Source organism: Primulina eburnea, chromosome 7 (assembly GCF_022965805.1).
Source record: "Primulina eburnea isolate SZY01 chromosome 7, ASM2296580v1, whole genome shotgun sequence".
Taxonomy (NCBI): Eukaryota; Viridiplantae; Streptophyta; class Magnoliopsida; order Lamiales; family Gesneriaceae; genus Primulina; species Primulina eburnea.
This window is the reverse complement of record NC_133107.1, coordinates 26188208-26208673: the sequence shown is the minus strand read 5'-3', so window position 1 is coordinate 26208673 and position 20466 is coordinate 26188208. Positions and strand designations below refer to the sequence as shown.

The 20466-nt window shown below is 38.2% G+C and overlaps 1 protein-coding gene across 5 annotated transcripts; it reads right to left on the bottom strand.

The window, feature by feature from the left end:
* Window positions 1–1049: 1049 nt before the first annotated feature.
* On the bottom strand, window positions 1050–19820 carry LOC140837335 (uncharacterized). 5 transcript variants are annotated; one of them, XR_012119306.1, is made up of 8 exons: window positions 19113–19820; window positions 18869–18940; window positions 18526–18651; window positions 17313–18223; window positions 17022–17205; window positions 1819–4883; window positions 1382–1469; window positions 1050–1282 (listed from the first exon to the last, which is right to left on the bottom strand). XR_012119306.1 is itself a non-coding variant. In XM_073203467.1 (8 exons), exons 4-7 carry the CDS (start codon window positions 17898–17900, stop codon window positions 1825–1827), a joined length of 3726 nt encoding a protein of 1241 aa, XP_073059568.1. In that variant the 5' UTR covers window positions 17901–18223; window positions 18526–18651; window positions 18869–18940; window positions 19113–19820; the 3' UTR covers window positions 1289–1469; window positions 1819–1824. The 5 variants fall into 5 exon arrangements, 4 of the variants coding, with proteins under 4 accessions (XP_073059568.1, XP_073059566.1, XP_073059569.1 ...); XM_073203467.1 differs by lacking the exon at window positions 1050–1282 and having other exon boundaries at window positions 1289–1469; window positions 1819–4508; window positions 4614–4883; XM_073203465.1 differs by lacking the exon at window positions 1050–1282 and having other exon boundaries at window positions 1289–1469.
* Window positions 19821–20466: the final 646 nt, after the last annotated feature.

The window sequence follows — 20466 nt, the reverse complement described above, 5'->3', positions numbered from 1 at the left end:
ATACGTTGGATGTTGCGGATGTTAACTGTAAGAATTTATATATACTAGCCACCGAGGCACACGCGTTGCGTGTGTTATGAATATATGAGGTTAATATAATAAACCTTCATGATTTTGCAACACCATGAAATTAAAAAAAAATTACTTGATATATTAGAAGCAAGGGATTCCAAAATTTAAATATATTTGCCAAACTTAATTTGTTACCTCACATGATATAAGTGTTGATGTTCAAAAATAATATTCTTTTGAAGCAATAATATCATATCATGTAAAATAATGATAGAATTCAATGTAAAATAAGTAAACAAATAGTCAAAAGAGGGTCTAAAAAACATGAGAATATCATCTCAATTTAATTTATTGAATATCAAAACCTAAAATTTATCTTTTATATTCATCTAATAAATTAAAAAATAAAAAATCAAGTTGTAGATATCTGTAATCATTTTATGCATAATCGAAACCCTTTGGTCAAGCGTAATAAGAAAATATTAATTTTATCGAATCATACCATAGTAAAACATAAACATACAAATCAAATAGAACAATCTATTAAAGCGTGCTATTAAAAATCGATATGACAGAACAAAATGTAAACTACTGCCAGTATTTCGCTAAATACATGGCAAATAAAGTAAAAATGGGCAAACTATTTTTATTTAAAAAAAAAACTGAAATATTGTAAGTAGATGACTTGACAAAGAGGAAGAATACAAATTGGTGCAATAGTGGCAGAATGTAAATTTAAGACAAACAATTATAAAATTAACCTTGTTACAATTAAATCATGGTCGGAATACACATAAAATATTTTGCTTAAGTTTAAATAGAAATTAAAAAATTAAGTAGATAGAACAATGAAAATTATAAATTTGTAAGTCCATGCTGAGGTAGAGTTTATTACTGTAATACAAAAAATGTTAAAAAACCGCGGCTTTGGCTATTGATGGAGATTATTTGTTGGATTAATGCCTCCATCATACATGTTCTTTATGTACCAATCTTCATATTTAAATACATATGCGGCAATATTCAAATATGTCAGATAAGTAAATATGCTCATCTGGCATATAAAAGTTCAGATTTTGCCATCAGGACTCTGCTAGATATTGAAACATTTGAGTTTACTATTTACCAAGCAAAATGTAAATTTGTCTCTAAAGATTATAATAAAACTATGTCTAAGAATAAATAATATAATGATTTATTGAATCTGTTGAGAGTATGTGAGAGATTAGATCATAAGATCTTGAAGCTCGTAATAAATATATTATCTGACCTGCAAGATCAAAACGAACAGACGAATATGATATAACCATTAATATAATGCAACATAATAAATGATAGGTCATAAACTAATTCACTGTTAAAAACAAACCAGATGAAGATGGGGGCGAGTAGATCTGATCCATTGAATTGAGTATGTCATTTATACAAATACTTTGTTTGCAATCAGTATCCTTCAGCTTTTGAGAAAAAAAACACAAAGGCAATTCATAATCAACAAAGAAATTAAAATTAAGCCAACAATCAAATAATCATAAATAATATGTTTATATATTAGGCACTACCCAAGATCTGTTTAGATTTGATTCAATAAATATAGAAAGTATAGTAGAAATGCCAGAAACGGTTATTCGGGTTGCGTGATAAGATAGATGATGAGAAATAGATAATTATGGGCAGAGATAAAAACGTAGACAATAAAATTTATTAGCATCCCCCAAATTATAACGTTGAAACATGTAACACATAATGTTTGTACATAATGTATTTTTTGAAAAAAATTAGAATAAAGAGAGTTGAATTGCTCACAATTAATTATTCTCTATTAGGTAGCAATACGTCTTTGAAAACCACGTTTCTTGTGAATATTCCAGATTGACGCTCTAAATTCCCATCTTTTACCAGAATTTTTGTAGAATTTTGTGAGACTCCTCTAGAAAGTGCCACATATAGCCGACCATGGCTGAACACATGGTTACGCAAAAATATGCCAATATTTGGGATTGTTTGACCTTGTGCTTTGTTTATTGTTAAAGCAAAACTAAGCCTTATGGGAAACTGTCGACGTGTCAACTCAAATGGTAATCCAGAATTATCTTCACTTTTCAAGGGCATTCTATGTAGAAAGAATCTGGTACCCTTGTGAGTACCTGTTATGATCTCAGCATCTATAAAATTTCTACCAAGACTATGGCATATTAATCTTATCCCATTGCATAGACCAAGTTCGGGCGCAACATTTCTCAAGAGCATGATAGGGCTTCCTACTTTCAATATGATTTTATGTGGTGGCAAACCACTTGGACAAAGGGAATTCAAAAATTTTTCTTGAAAGAGGTTGTGATTGTCACCTTCTACACTATCCCAAGAGGTATACTCTTTTTCCTCTCCAGGAAAATTGATAATGAGCATTTGATTAATATTGTCGACATCAACATTTTTTGGTGTGATGATGGCTCTATCAACCATATAGTTTTCATCGTTAACATGATTTATCATATTAGGAAAAATAGAATCAATCAAAATCTGAATTGATTGTTCTCCTTCCCATGGTATGATAATTGAATCTGGTAACTTTATGAAATCACGATTCACAGTATGTTGCAATCCATCACCTATGCGCAAGAGAAATTGCGAGAAGTCAGTATCTTGAGCAGATCTCATATTTTGCTGAAGGTGTATTATCTTTAAGCAATGCCAGAATGTTGACCTTGAAATACTTGCAGCAATTTGTTCTGCCTTTGACCCTCGTTTAACAACCGGTAACACTTGTCGAAAATCACCACCAAAAACCATTGTCTTCCCCCCAAACGCTATATGATTGTCCATAATATCTTGAAAACTCATACTGACGGATTCAAAAGCATAGCGATTTGCCATTGGAGCCTCGTCCCATACTATAGATGATGCACGTCTTATTAGATCTGCAAGTTCTGATTGTTTTTTTATTTGGCACAGTGTTGATGCTGTTGGTCTAAGTGGAATTAGAAATCGTGAATGTGCAGTTCTTCCACCTTGCAACAATGTTGTAGCTATTCCAGATGTTGCTACGGCAATTATAATTTTACCTGTTTTTCTCAAATGTGCCAACATTGAGCGGTATAAAAAAGTCTTACCAGTAACTCCAGGACCATCAATGAAGAAAAGTTTTGATTGGTTTTGCATAATACTTTCTACGATGGTGTCAAACGCAATCCTCTGCTGAGCATTCAAACGTTCAATAGCTCTCAAATCATCATCAGAAATATGATAAGAAAGCTCATCCTCAATGATTCTTGGTAGTGTTGTGTCTTCTAAAAACTCAGCACTTATTGTTGGCAAATCAAAATCATCAAGTTTCTTTTTGTACTGAAGCAACAACCTTCGTATCTCAAGCAATAACTTATTGATGATTAAGTTATTTGATGAAATGTCTAGACCATAATCTTCACACATGCAAGGATGGAACTCATCCCAGAGTTCTCGAACTGTTGTTGGTTGACAGAACACCAGTATGGATACAAATAACCTTCTAAATGAAGATGACATTTTAACAGCACGTGCTTCTTCCAGACATTGTATTATATAATCATCTTGCTGAAGAAGTCCTCTCATTTGAGCAGACTCCTTAACTGTTGAATATGTTACCCCATTCACAATCATTAGATCTTCAAAAGATGTTGGGCCTCTGACATGGTTTAAAAGGATACGGAGATAAAACCTCTCACCTTCAGATGGTGACACAACATATACTCTCCCAACCACTTTATTGTTGCTTCTTCGACGAATCCATTTTTTCCCAGATTTCACCCATGTGTAATATTGTGGAAATTCTCGATATAAATACTTTCCAATCAAGTCAGGATTACAATTAATTTTGAAAAATTCTGTAAGCATAGTCTTCGAGTTGTCATCATCTGCTAGTAGATCACTTACATGTTGTTGGGGGACAAAATAAACCAAATGTTGGTTTAGTGTATGTAGTTGTAACCTAATGACTGAAGGATACATCCTACTGAACTCAAATGAGAAAATTCGCCACAATGCTTCAGGCGCACAAATCCACCTTCCATCCACGTACTGTTGGATTTCATCACAATTTTGCCCATTTCGTAACTCTAGTGCGACCCGATCAGGACCTTTATGGATGTACTTGTATATGTACTTGACACATTTAATCCCTCCACATACTTCAACATTAATATGACAATCATATTTTAATAAAAGCCATGGATTGTATGGGACAACCCAACCATTATCAATGAAGACGTTGTCATTGTTGGTAATTGATACTTGGCCACCTTCACGTCTTCGATACAAAGGATATGAATCATTTCCTCGAGATGTGTATTCCACAAATGGCTTTGGAAAGTTCTTACATTTACCATTTACCATGCATGGACAATTTGGATTGATTGACCCACAGGGCCCATGTATCATATGGTGGACTACTGCTTTGTGTAGATTGGGTTCTTCTGTTTGTGAAGGTATTTCAGCACGCACAACTGAGTCAAAGTGATCTGGAGTACACAACTTGTCATTATTTTCAAATATGACCAGCATATGAACATGAGGAAGCCCTCTTTTTTGATACTCAATGACGTACGAATAAGAGCGGACCTTACCCAAAACCCCCCTATCCACAATGTCTTTTTTAAACTCTTCAAATTTAGATTTAAATATCCTTGTAATCAAATCTGGACGGTCTTGAGATGATTGACCAGGAAGTAGTTGATATTTTATCTCATTCCAATTCGGATTGCATGTCATGGTAAGCATTATATCTGGTTTTCCATATGTTTGTACCAAAGTCATGGCATCTTGATACCGATGGTACATATCACGTGGGCTGCCACCGAAAGATGATGGCAAAACGATTCTGGTACCAACATTTCCTGTAATGCATTTTGATAAGTGCAAGATTTGCACTTAATCTATATTAGAATCCATTTGAATCATGCTTGTTTCGAACAGAATTATGCGTTTTTGGTTTGTTTTGATTGTCATTTCAGGAATGGAGAAGATAGCGGACACGATGCCAAGTGGACAAGAAATGCAAGACCACGAGCACGCCATGGGACAGAAGTGTGCGCGCCATCGCGCCGCAGTCGCGCGCACATTCACTCAAGCCCTCGAACAGAGCCTCGCGCGCGCCCGCGCGAGATCACGCGCAGCCGCATGCAATGATGTGCAGAATGATCGACAGTGGCATGCGCGCCATCGCGCCAAATCTCGCGCACCCGCGCGCACCCATACAAGCGAATGACCAGACACCTAAGCGCTGTGGCGCCAGTTCATGCGCACCCACGCGCACAGACCTGAGAGCGACGCGCGCAAGCGTGACTTCATGCGCTACCGCGCGAACATGCATGGCCAGAGGAGCAGCACCGAGCGCGCCACCGCGCCGTTTCATGAGCTACCGCGCGCGCGCCGCATCCAGAATATTATAAATTGCACGAATTAGGTCATACTCGGGGGCAGCCGTCACTGGAGAAACAGAGGAGATCTTCAGCCGTCCAGGGAGAAAAAGACGCGAGAAACGGAGCGCATACTGGAGACAAAGATTCATAGTGTGAAGAACAGTTACAAATACGAAGAGCGACGGATCTGGGGACAGAGACGACACTTCGGATTTGTTATCTTTTCCTTTGTTTCTTCACTTTATTGTGTAGCGATGTCTAGAACTACGAATATGTCTTGTTTTCTCTTGGATTTCGTGATGAACTAAATTTCCATTTTAGAGGCTGACGTAACTTTTTCTATACGATTATTTGACTGGATATTTTTATGATTGAATTCCGTTTTATTTAGTTGTGTTCTCTACTTTTATTTCATTACAATTTACTGGCCATAAATTGTATGTGGTTTGATTAATTCTACAACTCGGGAGAGGGATTAGGATTATAGATCATTAGAGACGCATCGTTGACTGTTTATATCGTTCAGAAGGCGTATAACTTTAGCGAGGCTTGAGTAAGAACATTATTTGCATTTACCAATTAAACGTGGATTTTATTAGGAATAATTGAATCAAAGTTTGATTGGTACAATTTATTCGTCACTTGGGAAAGGGGGAATAAAATACGTAAGTGTTATTGGCCATTAAATAATAGGAATTCAGGAATTTAAATACAACCAGATGAATTATCGTAGAAACTTAGTGAAATCATTCCTCTAGATATTTTCTATCATTGGTAATTCTCCATTCGGTGATTAATTTAATTCATTGTTTTCACATACTTCGTTCAAACAAACCAACCTTTCATTTGATTTTTCTAGATAAAGTCTTGGCTATTTGAATTACGAGCATTGATATAGATTTTATACACACTCCTCGTGGGATCGATATCTGTACTCTAACCAGTACTAAAACTTGACACCGTACACTTGCGGTAGGAAAACGCGCAACAAGTTTTTGGCGCCGTTGCCGGGGAGTGTCAAATTTGAATTTATATCAGTATTGTTACCAATTAGTCTAGATTTTAATTTAGAGCTTTTATTTTTTTTTATCTGATATTGATTAAGCGTTTTATTTTTCTTCCTGTTTGACAGTGTATTTTAAGATCGCAAAACTCAGACTTGCTTATTTTTTATCCGGAGATCGAAAGAACTGCGAGAAGATTAAGAAAAGCAAGAAGAGAAGAGATTCAAGCAATGGCTGAGAACAGAGAAAATGACAGACGCGACCAACCAGAGGCGATTCCTATAAGAGATCACTTCAGACCAGTGATCAGCAATCATTACTCTGGGATTGCAAGAGGGACAATCAACGCCAATAATTTCGAATTGAAGCCCGCTCTAATCAATATGGTTCAGCAAAACCAGTTTGCTGGAACAGCCACATCTGATCCTCATGTTCACCTGAGAACTTTCTTGGAGATAACGGACACGGTAAAGATTAATAATGTTTCTGATGATATTATTAGACTGCGTTTGTTTCCGTTTTCTCTCAGGGATCAAGCACGAGGATGGCTACAATCACTTCCCTTGGGAAGCATCACGACATGGCATGAGCTAGCCACGAAATTCTTAGCGAAATACTTTCCCCCTGCAAAATCTGCCCAGTTCAAGATTGAGATCAGCACGTTTAGGCAGACTGAATTCGAGCAATTGTATGAAGCATGGGAAAGATACAAGGAGCTGTTGAGAAAGTGCCCAAACCATGGCTTCGAAGGCTGGGTGCAGATTGAATTATTCTACAACGGTCTAAATGGGCAAACAAGAGGAACAGTGGATGCTGCAGCTGGTGGTACGATCTTTGCCAAATCTCCGGAGCAAGCTTATGACTTGCTCGAACAGATGACGATAAATAGCTACCAGTGACCGTCGGAAAGGGCAGGAGTAAAAAGGACAGCTGGAATTTATGTTGTGGATCCTATTACGTCACTCACTGCTCAGGTATCTGCATTGCCCACTCAAATAGCAGCGATGAACAAAGTGAGTACATCTGAAATCGAGGGTCCATCGATGGTTGCTGAAGAACTATCCACCCCTGAAGAAGCACAGTATATCAACAACAGAAATCAGGGTGGATATGGAGGATATAGAGGTAACCCTCCCCCTAACACTTATCATCCTGGATTAAGAAATCACGAAAACTTTTCTTATGCAAACAATAAAAATGTGTTGAATCCTCCACCGGGGTTCAATACATCAAAAAAGATTTGGTAGGTACATTCGTTGCTGAGTCTGGAAAAATGATGGCGAGAACTGAATCTCGTCTTGACAATATGGAGACTCACATGGGAAACATGGGTGCCACAATGAAATCTTTGGAAACGCAAATCGGACAGTTGGCCAATGCTCTAAAAGATCAGAACAAGGGGCAATTTCCCAGTAACACAGAGGTGAACCCAAAAGAACAGTGCAAGGCAGTCACTTTGAGGAGTGGGAAGGACTTAGAGGTACAGAGTCCCAAAGAGAGAGTGGACAGTGAGAAGACAGTTGAAGAAAGTGAAGTGGAGGGATCCACGGCTGAAATCAAAGTTGAACCACCTCCAGTGTATAAGCCGACTCTACCCTATCCTCAGAGATTCAAGAAGAAGAATTTAGATGATCAGTTTGCAAAGTTCTTGGAAATTTTCAAGAAGATACACATCAACATACCATTTGCTGATGCTTTGGAGCAAATGCCGAATTATGCAAAGTTTATTAAAGATGTGATGTCTAAAAAGAGGAAGCTGCAAGAGTTTGAGACAGTGAAGCTTACTGAGGAGTGCAATGCCATACTACAAAAGAAATTACCACAAAAATTGAAAGATCCAGGGAGTTTTACTATTCCTTGTTTTATTGGTGGTTCTCATTGTAGTAAAGCTTTATGTGATTTAGGAGCAAGTATTAATTTGATGCCATTTTCTATTTTCAGGAAATTGGAGCTTGGAGAAGTTAAACCAACTACTATCACCCTACAGCTTGCAGACAGAAGTCTCACGTATCCGCGTGGGATCGTCGAGGATGTACTGGTAAAAGTGGATAAGTTTACTTTTCCTGCTGACTTTGTGATTTTAGATATGGAAGAAGATCATGATGCTCCATTGATCTTTGGGAGACCATTCTTGGCGACTGGAAGGGCATTGATTGATGTTCATAAGGGTGAACTCACCTTGAGAGTTGGCGGAGAAGAAGTTATTTTTAACATCTATCACGCCATGAAGGGATCGAATGAGGTAAGCACTTGTAAAATCATTAATGTTATAGACTCATGTATGTCTCTTGATTGTGCAGGAATGAGGGATCCTTTGGAGAGCTGTCTGATAGGTGCGGCAGGAACTGTTGATGAAGATAATTGGGAAGTGAAAGAGCAATTAGTGGCTCTTGAAGCACTACAAAAAGAAAAGAGAAAAGATGCACCGCACGAGGAGTTGGATGTAAATGAGAAACTAGAGGCAATACCACCTTCCCCTGAGTTGAAAGAGTTGCCAAGCCACCTGTGTTATGCTTTTTTAGGTGAGAAGTCGACGTATCCGGTAATTATCTCTTCCTCCCTTTCGTGTGATGAAAAAGATAAATTATTAAGAGTGCTGAGAGAATACAAAACTGCTTTAGGATGGTCGATATCTGATATTAGGGGAATTAGCCCCACTATATGCATGCATAAAATTTTGATGGAGGAGTCGTATACTCTTTATGTGGATCACCAGAGGAGGTTGAACCCAGCAATGAAAGAGGTTGTGAAGAATGAGGTACTGAAATTATTAAATGCTGGTGTAATTTATGTTATTTCTGATAGTAGCTGGGTATCTCCTGTCCAAGTAGTACCAAAAAAGGGTGGAATGACAGTGGTAAAAAATGAAGATGATGAATTAATATCTACTCGAACTGTAACTGGTTGGCGAGTATGTATTGATTATAGAAAGTTGAAAAATGCCACACGAAAAGATCATTTTCCATTGCCTTTTATTGATCAGATGCTTGATAGACTTGCAGGTTATTGTCACTACTGTTTCTTAGATGGTTATTCAGGTTATAACCAAATTGCTATAGCTCCGGAAGATCAGGAGAAAACAACATTCACATGCCCCTATGGCACGTTTGCCTTTAGGAGGATGCCTTTTGGGCTATGTAATGCACCTGCCACTTTTCAGAGGTGTATGATGGCCATATTTGCAGACATGGTGGAGGAGATAATGGAAGTCTTCATGGACGACTTCTCGGTATTTGGCTCGTCATTTGATCATTGTTTACATAACTTATCCCTTGTTTTGCAGAGATGCCAAGAAAAGAACTTAGTTCTTAACTGGGATAAATGCCACTTTATGGTCCAAGAGGGCATAGTCCTTGGACATAAAGTGTCGTCTCGGGGATTAGAAGTGGACAGAGCCAAGGTGGTTGTCATTGAAAAACTTCCTCCACCAAAGAACATCAAGGGAATAAGGAGCTTCCTCGGACACGCGGGGTTTTATCGTAGATTCATTAAAGTTTTTTCTAAGATCACTAAACCCCTGTGCAATTTACTTGAAAAGGAGTCGACTTTTATATTTGATGATAATTGTTTGCAGGCATTCGAGAAGATAAAAATGGCATTGGTGACTGCACCAATTATGATAGTGCCGGACTGGGAGCAGCCCTTTGAGCTGATGTGCGATGCAAGTGACTATGCAGTAGGTGTAGTGTTGGGCCAGAGACGTGATAAATTCTTTAGATCAATCTACTACGCAAGTCGTACCATGGATGCGGCACAGCAAAACTACACAACTACCGAAAAGGAGATTCTTGCAGTAGTATTCGCCTTTGCAAGTTCAGACCCTACTTGGTAGGTACAAAGGTAATCGTTTTCACTGATCATGCAGCTATCCGATACTTATTTGCCAAGAAGGACGCAAAGCCACGCTTGATAAGGTGGATCTTGTTGCTCCAAGAGTTTGATTTTGAAATAAAGGATAGGAAGGGATGCGAAAATCAAGTGGCTGACCACTTGTCAAGACTTGAGCTAGAAGAGAAGGAAGAAGAGGGAGCCATACAAGAGACATTTCCAGATGAGCAGCTTTTTGAGGTAAACTTTGTACTTCCTTGGTTTGCTGATATTGCTAATTTTTTGTCTTGTGGAACCCTTCCCCCAGACATGAGCTACCATCAGAAGAAGAAATTCGTCCATGATATAAAGTTCTTCTATTGGGACGATCCGTTCGTGTATAAGAGGTGTGCTGACCAAGTGATTAGGAGGTGCGTGGAAGGTCTTGAAGCACAACAAATTTTGGAGAAGCGTCATTCTTCACCATATGGTGGACACTTTGGAGCGTCACGAACAGCGGCTAAGGTATTGCAATCCGGTTTTTACTGGTCTAGTTTGTTTAAGGATAGTTATACCTCAGTAAAATCATGTGATAGATGCCAAAGGTTAGGAAACATCTCTAGGCGTCACGAATTACCACTGACAAATATTTTGGAAGTGGAACTTTTTGACGTTTGGGGCATAGATTTCATGGGACCTTTTCCCCCTTCCTCTGGTTATTCTTATATTCTGTTAGCTGTTGATTATGTGTCGAAATGGGTGGAAGCAATCGCCACCAGTACTAATGACTCTCATGTTGTAGCAAAATTCGTACAGAAAAACATTTTCACCAGGTTTGGAACACCGAGAGCCATCATAAGTGACGAAGGTACGCATTTTTGCAATAGAATTTTCAACTCACTATTGGCCAAATATAATGTGAAGCACAAGGTCGCACTAGCATATCATCCGCAGTCGAATGGACAAGCTGAAGTATCCAACCGGGAAATTAAGCAGAAACTGGAAAAGACTGTCAACACAAACCGGAGGGATTGGGCTATAAATTTGGATGATGCGCTATGGGCTTATCGGACTGCATTCAAGACGCCTATTGGGATGTCTCCCTATCGGCTGGTATTTGGAAAAGCATGCCATCTACCATTGGAGTTGGAGCATAGGGCATTTTGGGCTGTATAGAAGTTGAACTTTGATTTGAAAGCGTCTGGCGAGGTTAGAAAACTACAATTGAGCGAGATGGTCGAATTCCCAAATGATGCATATGAGAATGCCAAGATCTACAAAAACAGACTAAGAAGTGGCATGACAAAATCATAGTTCGAAGAGAGCTCAAACCAGGACAACAGGTACTGCTGTACAACTCTCGTCTGAAGTTGTTCCCTGGTAAGCTTAAGTCGCGATGGTCGGGGCCATTTGTTTTGGAAACGGTGTCGCCCTATGGAGCTGTCGAGCTGAAGTGCAGTGATGGACGAACTTTCAAGGTCAATGGACAGAGGGTTAAAGCATACTATGGAACTGAAGTGAGGAATATTGACAATCTTAGTCTGGGTGAACCCAATTGACAGGACTGGTAGTCGGGCTGATGACGTTAAACCAAGCGCTGTGTGGGAGGCAACCCACATTTATTTATTTTTGCATTCGCTCTGCTTCATTATGTCATTTCAATTTCATAGTTAATATTTTTAACTTTCTATATTTAAGTATTAACTTGAATTGTTTTATTTTTGCAGGTTATTAAAAAAAAAAAAGAAGAAAAAAAAAGGGGAGAGTACAGAGGCCATCGCGCGGCAGCGCCATATTACGCGCGATGGCGCGCACTCATATATTGGAAAAATACAGTGGGGTACGCGCGGCAGCGCCATATCACGCGCACCCGCGCGGCGTAAAACTTCACTCAATTACAGTAACGCGCGCGCGGAAGCGCCACATCTCGCGCGGCCGCGCGCTCTCAATTCTTTCCAAAATACAGAAGCGCGCGCGCGGCCGCGCCACTTCTCGCGCGACCGCGCGCAGCGTACCAGATGTTTTTTTTAAAACCCTACCCACCGAATTTTTCACACACAAAACACATCCTCCACCACACCACAGCCGCCTCCCTCGATTTTTCTCTCCTAAAATTCATCACCCTCACAAATCCTCTTCCAATTCACTCAACCCACAACCCTCCATCAACAAAACTACTGCATAACTCCTTCAATCCACCTTTTTTCTCTCATAAACACATAACCCATCTCTCCCAAAACCAAAAACACCGCCGCCGCCGCCGCCGCTCAGGCACGCCGCCGCCGCCGCCCTTCGCCGCCGGTTGTCATCTCAAGCTATTGTCTTCAAGGGTATCTTTCTTCCTCATTATTATTGTTTGGGGTCAATTTTCAGAATTCAAGCTTTGTTGGTGGCATTGTGCTCTTTATTTTTTGATTATTGGTGTGGATACAAATTGTTGAAAATTATGCCGCCTCGAAAAAAATCAAAGGACGGGGCTTCCTCGTCTCGTTCCTACAATGCTAACAAATTTTGGAACGAGGAAGCCTTTCGGGTATATGAGAGCACCATGTCTAGGTCGATTATTCCAGAAAGAGGGCTAGATATGACATACCCCGATTGTGCATTCATTAGAGAGGTCGGGCGACGAGGGTGGATGGATATAGCCCAGTCTCCGCCAGACGCTGTGATATCCGTAGTCCGTGAATTTTATGCGAATTTGAGAATCAAACATGAAGAATACGGAGTTTTGGTGCGAGGGCAACTTGTATATTTTGATTCGGCCACTATTAATGCAATCTACAATCTGCCGGATTTTGAAAATGACGGGTACACTGAGTTGATCACTGGGGATGTGAACTACGATGAGATTATCAGGACCTTAGGCTTCGAGGGTGCAGAGTGGCGATTGAATCAGGGCTCCCCAATCACTTTGAAGAAATCTGATTTACGCCGTAAACCACGCAGTTGGGCATCTTTTATTCTCTCACGGACCATGCCCTCCTCACATCAGACAGAAATTACAAAAGATAAAGTGGCGTTGATTTACGCCATAATGACTGGGCGGACCGTGGATTTGGGGAAGCTTATTAACAGTTATATCATGTGTGCTGGTACAGGACTTATGACCGTCAGCCTCCCTTGCCCACATACTATCACTGCATTATGTCTTTATGCCGGTGTGCAATGGAGCGCAGATGAACAGGTCTTGAAAGCCAAAGGCCCAATCTTGGTATGTGAAGTAGAACGTTCGCGCTTTGGAGACGAAATAGAACGGCAAGAGGCCAGGGCAGAGTACAACCAGCGAGCCAAAGCACGCAATCCACCACCACTACCATCGATTACTCGTTCTAGTTTGCGAGATAGGATGTTCCGACTGGAACAAGAGTCGCGGGCTGAGCGCCGAGAGCAAGCCGAACACCGACAAACCACTAATACTTTCATGTCCTACATGATGGATTTCACATCGGCGCTTGCCCAGCGATTCCCACCTGGACCCGAAGATGTTCCTTACCCACCACAACCAGCCTGGCCACCACAGTACCCGCAGCACATGGACGAAGATGATGAAGATACTAGGAATGATGATTCGAGCCCCGAGTTCTGACACTCGGGAGCGAGGTATGTGTTGTCATGTTTTTCATTTCTATACATTGAGGACAATGCATACTTTAAGTTTGGGGGGTAACAAATTGCTTGTTGGAATTTTTATGAATTTTTTTATTTTGAACAGTAGTTAGTTTGATTTTTTTTATTGCATTCTTTATCTGTTAGGAAAAGTCATGGATAAGTAAAATGTGTGATCGATGATGAAAACTGAATTGCGATCCTGAAATGTATATGTGTTCCTGATAACTTAGGAGTTACAATTATTTTGCACTGTCGTGTTTGTTGATATTATCGTTGCTTAGAGACAAGTTGCATGTCTGTGATGCTAAACAGATGAGGGAAATCTGATTATTGGTAATTCTTGCATGACATTGACTGACGCTTTTGCAGATATAGAAATGATCTAGGCATTGTTTTCACAACATCTTTGGGCCTGTGTTCTTTGTTTACTGTCAATTGTAGCCCTTTGAGCTTAAAAGTTAATGGAGATGCTTACTTTTTCTTCGTGCACCTATTTCATCTATCATTTTTATTGAAAAGTGCATGTGACTGGTTTGTATGAGTTGACTAATGGATTGACGGTAGTCTAGAACTTGTTTGAGCACTTTTCGAGGCGAAATACGGATATCATGTGACATAGGAATGATTTAGGCGATCTTTGAAACCATTGAGCCTTCGAGCCTACCAAATGAACATGAAATATCCTTAGTGTCCCATTTTGAGCCTACTAAAAATCAAGTGGTGTGTGTCAATGACATACAATTAGCCCCCACTTGTATCTATTCTATATCCCACAGCAACTACCAAATGAAGCTTATACACTTATTTTCCTACCTGATTTTGAGAGAAATAAATTCATTGGTGTTGTAATGATTCAAATGCTCCTTGAAAAAAAAAAAATTAATGTACAGAAAGGAGTTCAAAGAGAAGGAAAACAATGAAAAGAATGAATCAAAAGTGGTAGAAAGAAAGCTTTTGGGAAATGAAGGATATGAATGAAAAGAAAACAATAAGTGGGTGGTGGTTGAAAAGAAAATAAAAATGGGTGAAGTTGATGAAGTTCAAATATTTCTCTCAAATTTTGATCTTCATGCCTTTATTGTAGCCATGAGCCGTAGCCTAACATTACAAGCCTACAAGACCTATTAACCTTGTCACATTTATCCAATATACTAGTGGAGAAAAGTTGCTCAAGTCAAGCCTATGGATACCAGAAAAACACTGTCATCAAGTATAAACTTTAATCACTTGCATGCAAGCATCTCAAGGGGTGATTTCATCTTTGGTATATTTCTGTTGAATATTTATTGAGCCAATTAAACACCGATAAAGTCCTATGTGATCTGCGAATGCAAATTTATATTTTGATGAAGTGTGAGTTGAACTAAACTGATGATGTCTTGATTCTGTAAGGCGAATGGGCATTACAACTCTATTTGAGCATTCGATGGGGTAAACGAACATTGACTTATCACACACACACGTGACTCTTGGGAAATCGTGAATTACATGAAATTAGATGAGTCGGAGGTCAATATCACTTTTCGTATATCCGTGACTTTAGTAGTGGCGTTAATCTTTTCTTTAGTTATTAGCTTTTATTCTATTTTGCTCGGGACTAGCAAAAGTTCAAGTTTGGGGGGTTTGATATGTTCAAGATTTGCATTTAATCTATATTAGAATCCATTTTGAATCATGCTTGTTTCGAACAGAATTATGCGTTTTTGGTTTGTTTTGATTGTCATTTCATGAATGGAGAAGATAGCGGACACGATGCCAAGTGGACAAGAAATGCACGACCACGAGCACGGAATGGGACACAAGTGCGCGCGCCATCACGCCACTTCACGCGCAGTCGCGCGCACATTCACTCAAGCCCTCGGACAGAGCCTCGCGTGCGCCCGCGCGAGATCACACGCAGCCGCGCGCAATGATGTGCAGAATGATCGACAGTGGCATGCGCGCCATCGCGCCAAATCTCGCGCACCCGCGCGCACCCATACAAGCGAATGACCAGACACCTAAGCGCTGTGACGCCAGTTCATGCGCACCCGCGCGCACATACCCGAGAGCGACGCGCGCAAGCGCGACTTCATGCACTACCGCGCGAACATGCATGGCCAGAGGAGCAGCACCGAGCGCGCCACCGCGCGCGCGCCGCATCCAGAATATTATAAATTGCGTGAATTAGGTCATACTCGAGGGCAGCCGTCACTGGAGAAACAGAGGAGATCTTCAGCCGTCCAGGGAGAAAAAGACGCGAGAAACGGAGCGCATACTGGAGACAAAGATTCATAGTGTGAAGAACAGTTACAAATACGAAGAACGACGGATCTGGGGACAGAGACGACACTTCGGATTTGTTATCTTTTCCTTTGTTTCTTCACTTTATTGTGTAGCGATGTCTAGAACTACGAATATGTCTTGTTTTCTCTTGGATTTCGTGATGAACTAAATTTCCATTCTAGAGGCTGACGTAACTTTGTCTATACGATTATTTGACTGGATATTTTTATGATTGAATTCCGTTTATTTAATTGTGTTCTCTACTTTTATTTCATTACAATTTACTGGCCATAAATTGTATGTGGTTTGATTAATTCTACAACTCGGGAGAGGGATTAGGATTATAGATCATTAGAGACGCATCGTTGACTGTTTATATCGTTCGGAAGGCGTATAACTTTAGCGAGGCTTGAGTAAGAACATTATTTGCATTTACCAATTAAACGTGGATTTTATTAGGAATAATTGAATCAAAGTTTGATTGGTACAATTTATTCGTCACTTGAGAAAGGGGGAATAAAATACGTAAGTGTTCTTGGCCATTAAATAATAGGAATTCAGGAATTTAAATACAACCAGAAGAATTATCGTAGAAACTTAGTGAAATCATTCCTCTAGATATTTTCTATCATTGGTAATTCTCCATTCGGTGATTAATTTAATTCATTGTTTTCACTTACTTCGTTCAAACAAACCAACCTTTCATTTGATTTTTCTAGATAAAGTCTTGGCTATTTGAATTACGAGCATTGATATAGATTTTATACACACTCCTCGTGGGATCGATATCTGTACTCTAACCAGTACTAAAACTTGACACCGTACACTTGCGGTAGGAAAACGCGCAACACATTTGGTCGATATGTGTAATTTGTCAGTTGTAATATATGTTTTGAAAAATGAATCTTTAATAATTAAGTTATAATACCTGCATTATTTTCACCTCCATGTAAACAATCTTGCAATCCTTGGTAAAGTTCAGAACGTATATCACGTTGATTTGAACGTATCCATCGTAGTCTATGTGTTTCAATCTTTACGTAATTGTCAACTACGTATTGTTGAAGTAGACGGCCTCCTCTATGTAGCAAAGATGACGAATTTTCTCTTATCTGAATAAGAAGATAATTTACAATATATGAGTATAGGTGTATATGTAAGTTATAAATTGTTTTTAATTAAAAAAATGAAGCATAAAGTAAAATGTTTTCTCACTGACCTGTAGCATATATGCATAGTAATTTAAGCATGTTAACCGGGTACCATTGATATTTCGGCTATTTATATCCCAACCATATGTACCATATGGCAGAAGGAGTGGATATTGCAGAGGATCATAATAGCCAACTACATCTTGAATGCTGATAAGATTTCCACCTATACCTTGTATAGTAATATCTCGACCGCTCAAAGTTTCTTGAAATTCGTTGTCAACAATTACAGCTACTACTTGAGATGTTGTTGGTAAACTATATTGATGTTCATTAGGTTTTTGTTGCCTGATGATGAGCCTACAGTTAGGTATGTCTTGACATTTGCCAATTTGTCGAAACACGTGCACAAATGGATTGTGTTGATCAAGAATGTTTTGTATCTTAAGAAGTAATTCTCGCCTTAGTTCTGGATTTTCATGAAGTCTATTGTCTATATCATGATCTGTGTCGACAATCCACATCTGCATGTACCGTGGCCTACATTTCTCATTTGGTAGAAGACTTCCAATCGAGTGATATATTGATCCATGGGCACGAAATGCGTAAATTCCATGTGTACTGGTTGTTAAGGACTCATCTAAGTTGACTCCCATCGATGTAAAAGAGAAAACATGATTGTATGCCCTTATGAACTGTCGAAAATGCCTGCCTTCCTCATTATCCGCTTTATACAACTCTTGCAATTCAATAGGAGAAGGGATATGATCCAAATTTGTATTTCCATTTCTACAGCAGAATTGTCATGTTTCACCATGAAACAACAGAGCTTGGCAATGCATACAAATTCTTGTGTCAGACAATTGCCATAGATAATTTATCCCACTTTCACAGAAATTTCTTGCTAGATTACGATATCGACGTGGACGTGGATATCGTTTTATGTTAGTAATGACATTGTTTTCACTGAAGTTAATTCCTGCAATATTGTTCAAATTAATCTTTAAACTAACAAATTTAAAAAGAAATAGTTGTTGGAAGATTGAATAAATAAGCTTCCTAGTTTATTTTCAAATCAATCTTGAAACGTTTAAATGATTAAATTTTTGTGCATGAAATTTTGAAGATTATATTAAAAAGATTAAAATCGATCAATTGGTTCATGGAGTTTTATCAAAGTTAGTAAATAATATATTGAGAGAACATAGATGACATAATGCAAAGTCATTAAAAAAATGGTACATGTTACATCCAAAGGAGTATTTGAATTTAGTAGATTACCTTGCTGATTTAAATCAGTTAGACGTTGATATGTGCTAGTACTCCCTTGCTCAAAATTTGATGTCATTGTTTGATAAGATAATGTCTGTATACGACACACTTGTCCAACCGTAGTTGCGGTGATTCCTGACATGAAAAATGAACGTTAAATAATTAATTATGTTGTTGTTCAAATTATTAGATATGAAAAATATGTAAATGATGATGTTAAATTAATAAAATATTATAATTTTATTTATTACATGTGGATGTAGTATCAAATATTGTTTTGCATATATTATAATATAATATTTAAAAGAAATGTTCAAAATCGTTTGACTTTATACATGTAAATGAAAAATACCATATTGATTTGAAGAAGTTTCTGTTATTGCATGTGATGTGGTAGTCTTAGCCAAATTGTTGTTGAGGGGAACTGGAAAAACATGTAAGAGCGTTATATGTTTGTAGAAGAATGAATAAATAAATAAATTTCTGAAATAATAATATAAATAAGAATACGTGATTGAGTTATATAAAATTAAAAGTATTAAAAATGAAAATAATGACTGATAAATAGGAAGCATTACATATTTTATGTAACATACCATTCAAATGTGTAGTAACATCTGTCATTTCAACGTTGGATTCATCAGAATTTGTAGCATGTGCACTTCTATTTATACGTTTTTGGTAGTTTGACCGACGTCGATCTAGATTTGTTTGTCGTTCAGCTTGTGTCATTAATTGTCTTTGTGTTCGTCGTCGCGCTGTGTTTAATTGACGCCTTTCATTGTCATTGCGATTGGTATGAGTAGTAGCCCGTGTAGGAGGAGAAGACATTAAAGCTAAATAGTATTTAAATATGTGTAAATATTTAGAAGAAAACTATTAAATATTGGTATCGACATGGTTAAGCTCCAATAATTAAAGAAATGCACAAACATGTTCGTGAATTACATGAATATACCAGCATTAACCTTAAATAGCTCCAATAATTACTCTCACTCAAACATTACTAAGTTGAAAATTAAAAAATGCAATAACATATTCGGGAAGAAAGTTGATGGCGGAAGATAGTAACATGTTTTAATTGGATAAACTATTATGGGAACATGAATAAGATTTATGTCAACTGGTGCAAACTTTGTATAACATAAAAAAAACCCTTATTATATAATGGGAAACCTTGAACAACATTAATAAATTAAATAAATATTATACCGAAATGAACGAATTGCAAGGAAGCCTTAAATCTACACTTCTTTTGCAACCATTTGCATTACAACCCATAAACCAAAACAAAATAAATAGCAATATAAACCAAAACAAAATAAATAGCAATGAAGGAAATTAAAAAGTGAGTAGATAGTCATTACCTTTTAGGGCCGGCGAATAATATTTTTCTTTCCTGCGATTCGTTTATGGTGGTTTATGAATACAAAATAGAACAATTTCATGTTTTTAGTATCAACTGATATTTTTCATCAAAGAATAGGTGGAAAGGAAAAACCGTGTGAATTGTGCAAAATAGGAAACAAATTTAAGAGAATGTTCGATAAATCAAACATTATGTTTTGTTGCCGAAATCTGAGGGTAGAAAGTGTCCCTTGCTCATTGGTTCGTCAGAATTTAGTTATTTGCGCTGTGTAATTCAGACAAATAAAAAAATTAAATTTTGTTTTATCGGATTCAATTTGTTTCCTAGAAGAGTAGGAGGAGCACAATCTTAGAACCATCTATTACCAATATGGCTTGTAAAATAATTCGTAAATTGAAACGAACAACGGGAGAGATTGATGGCAAAAAGTCACAAACTAACATGTTTCAGTGTCTGATCGTGATTGAAATTTATAAAAGAAATAATGGCTTGAATGGAAAAGATAAATGAGAAGTATCACCCACGAAACAATTAATAAATGCAACAATATAATGGAAAACAATGAATGTACATTAAATAAG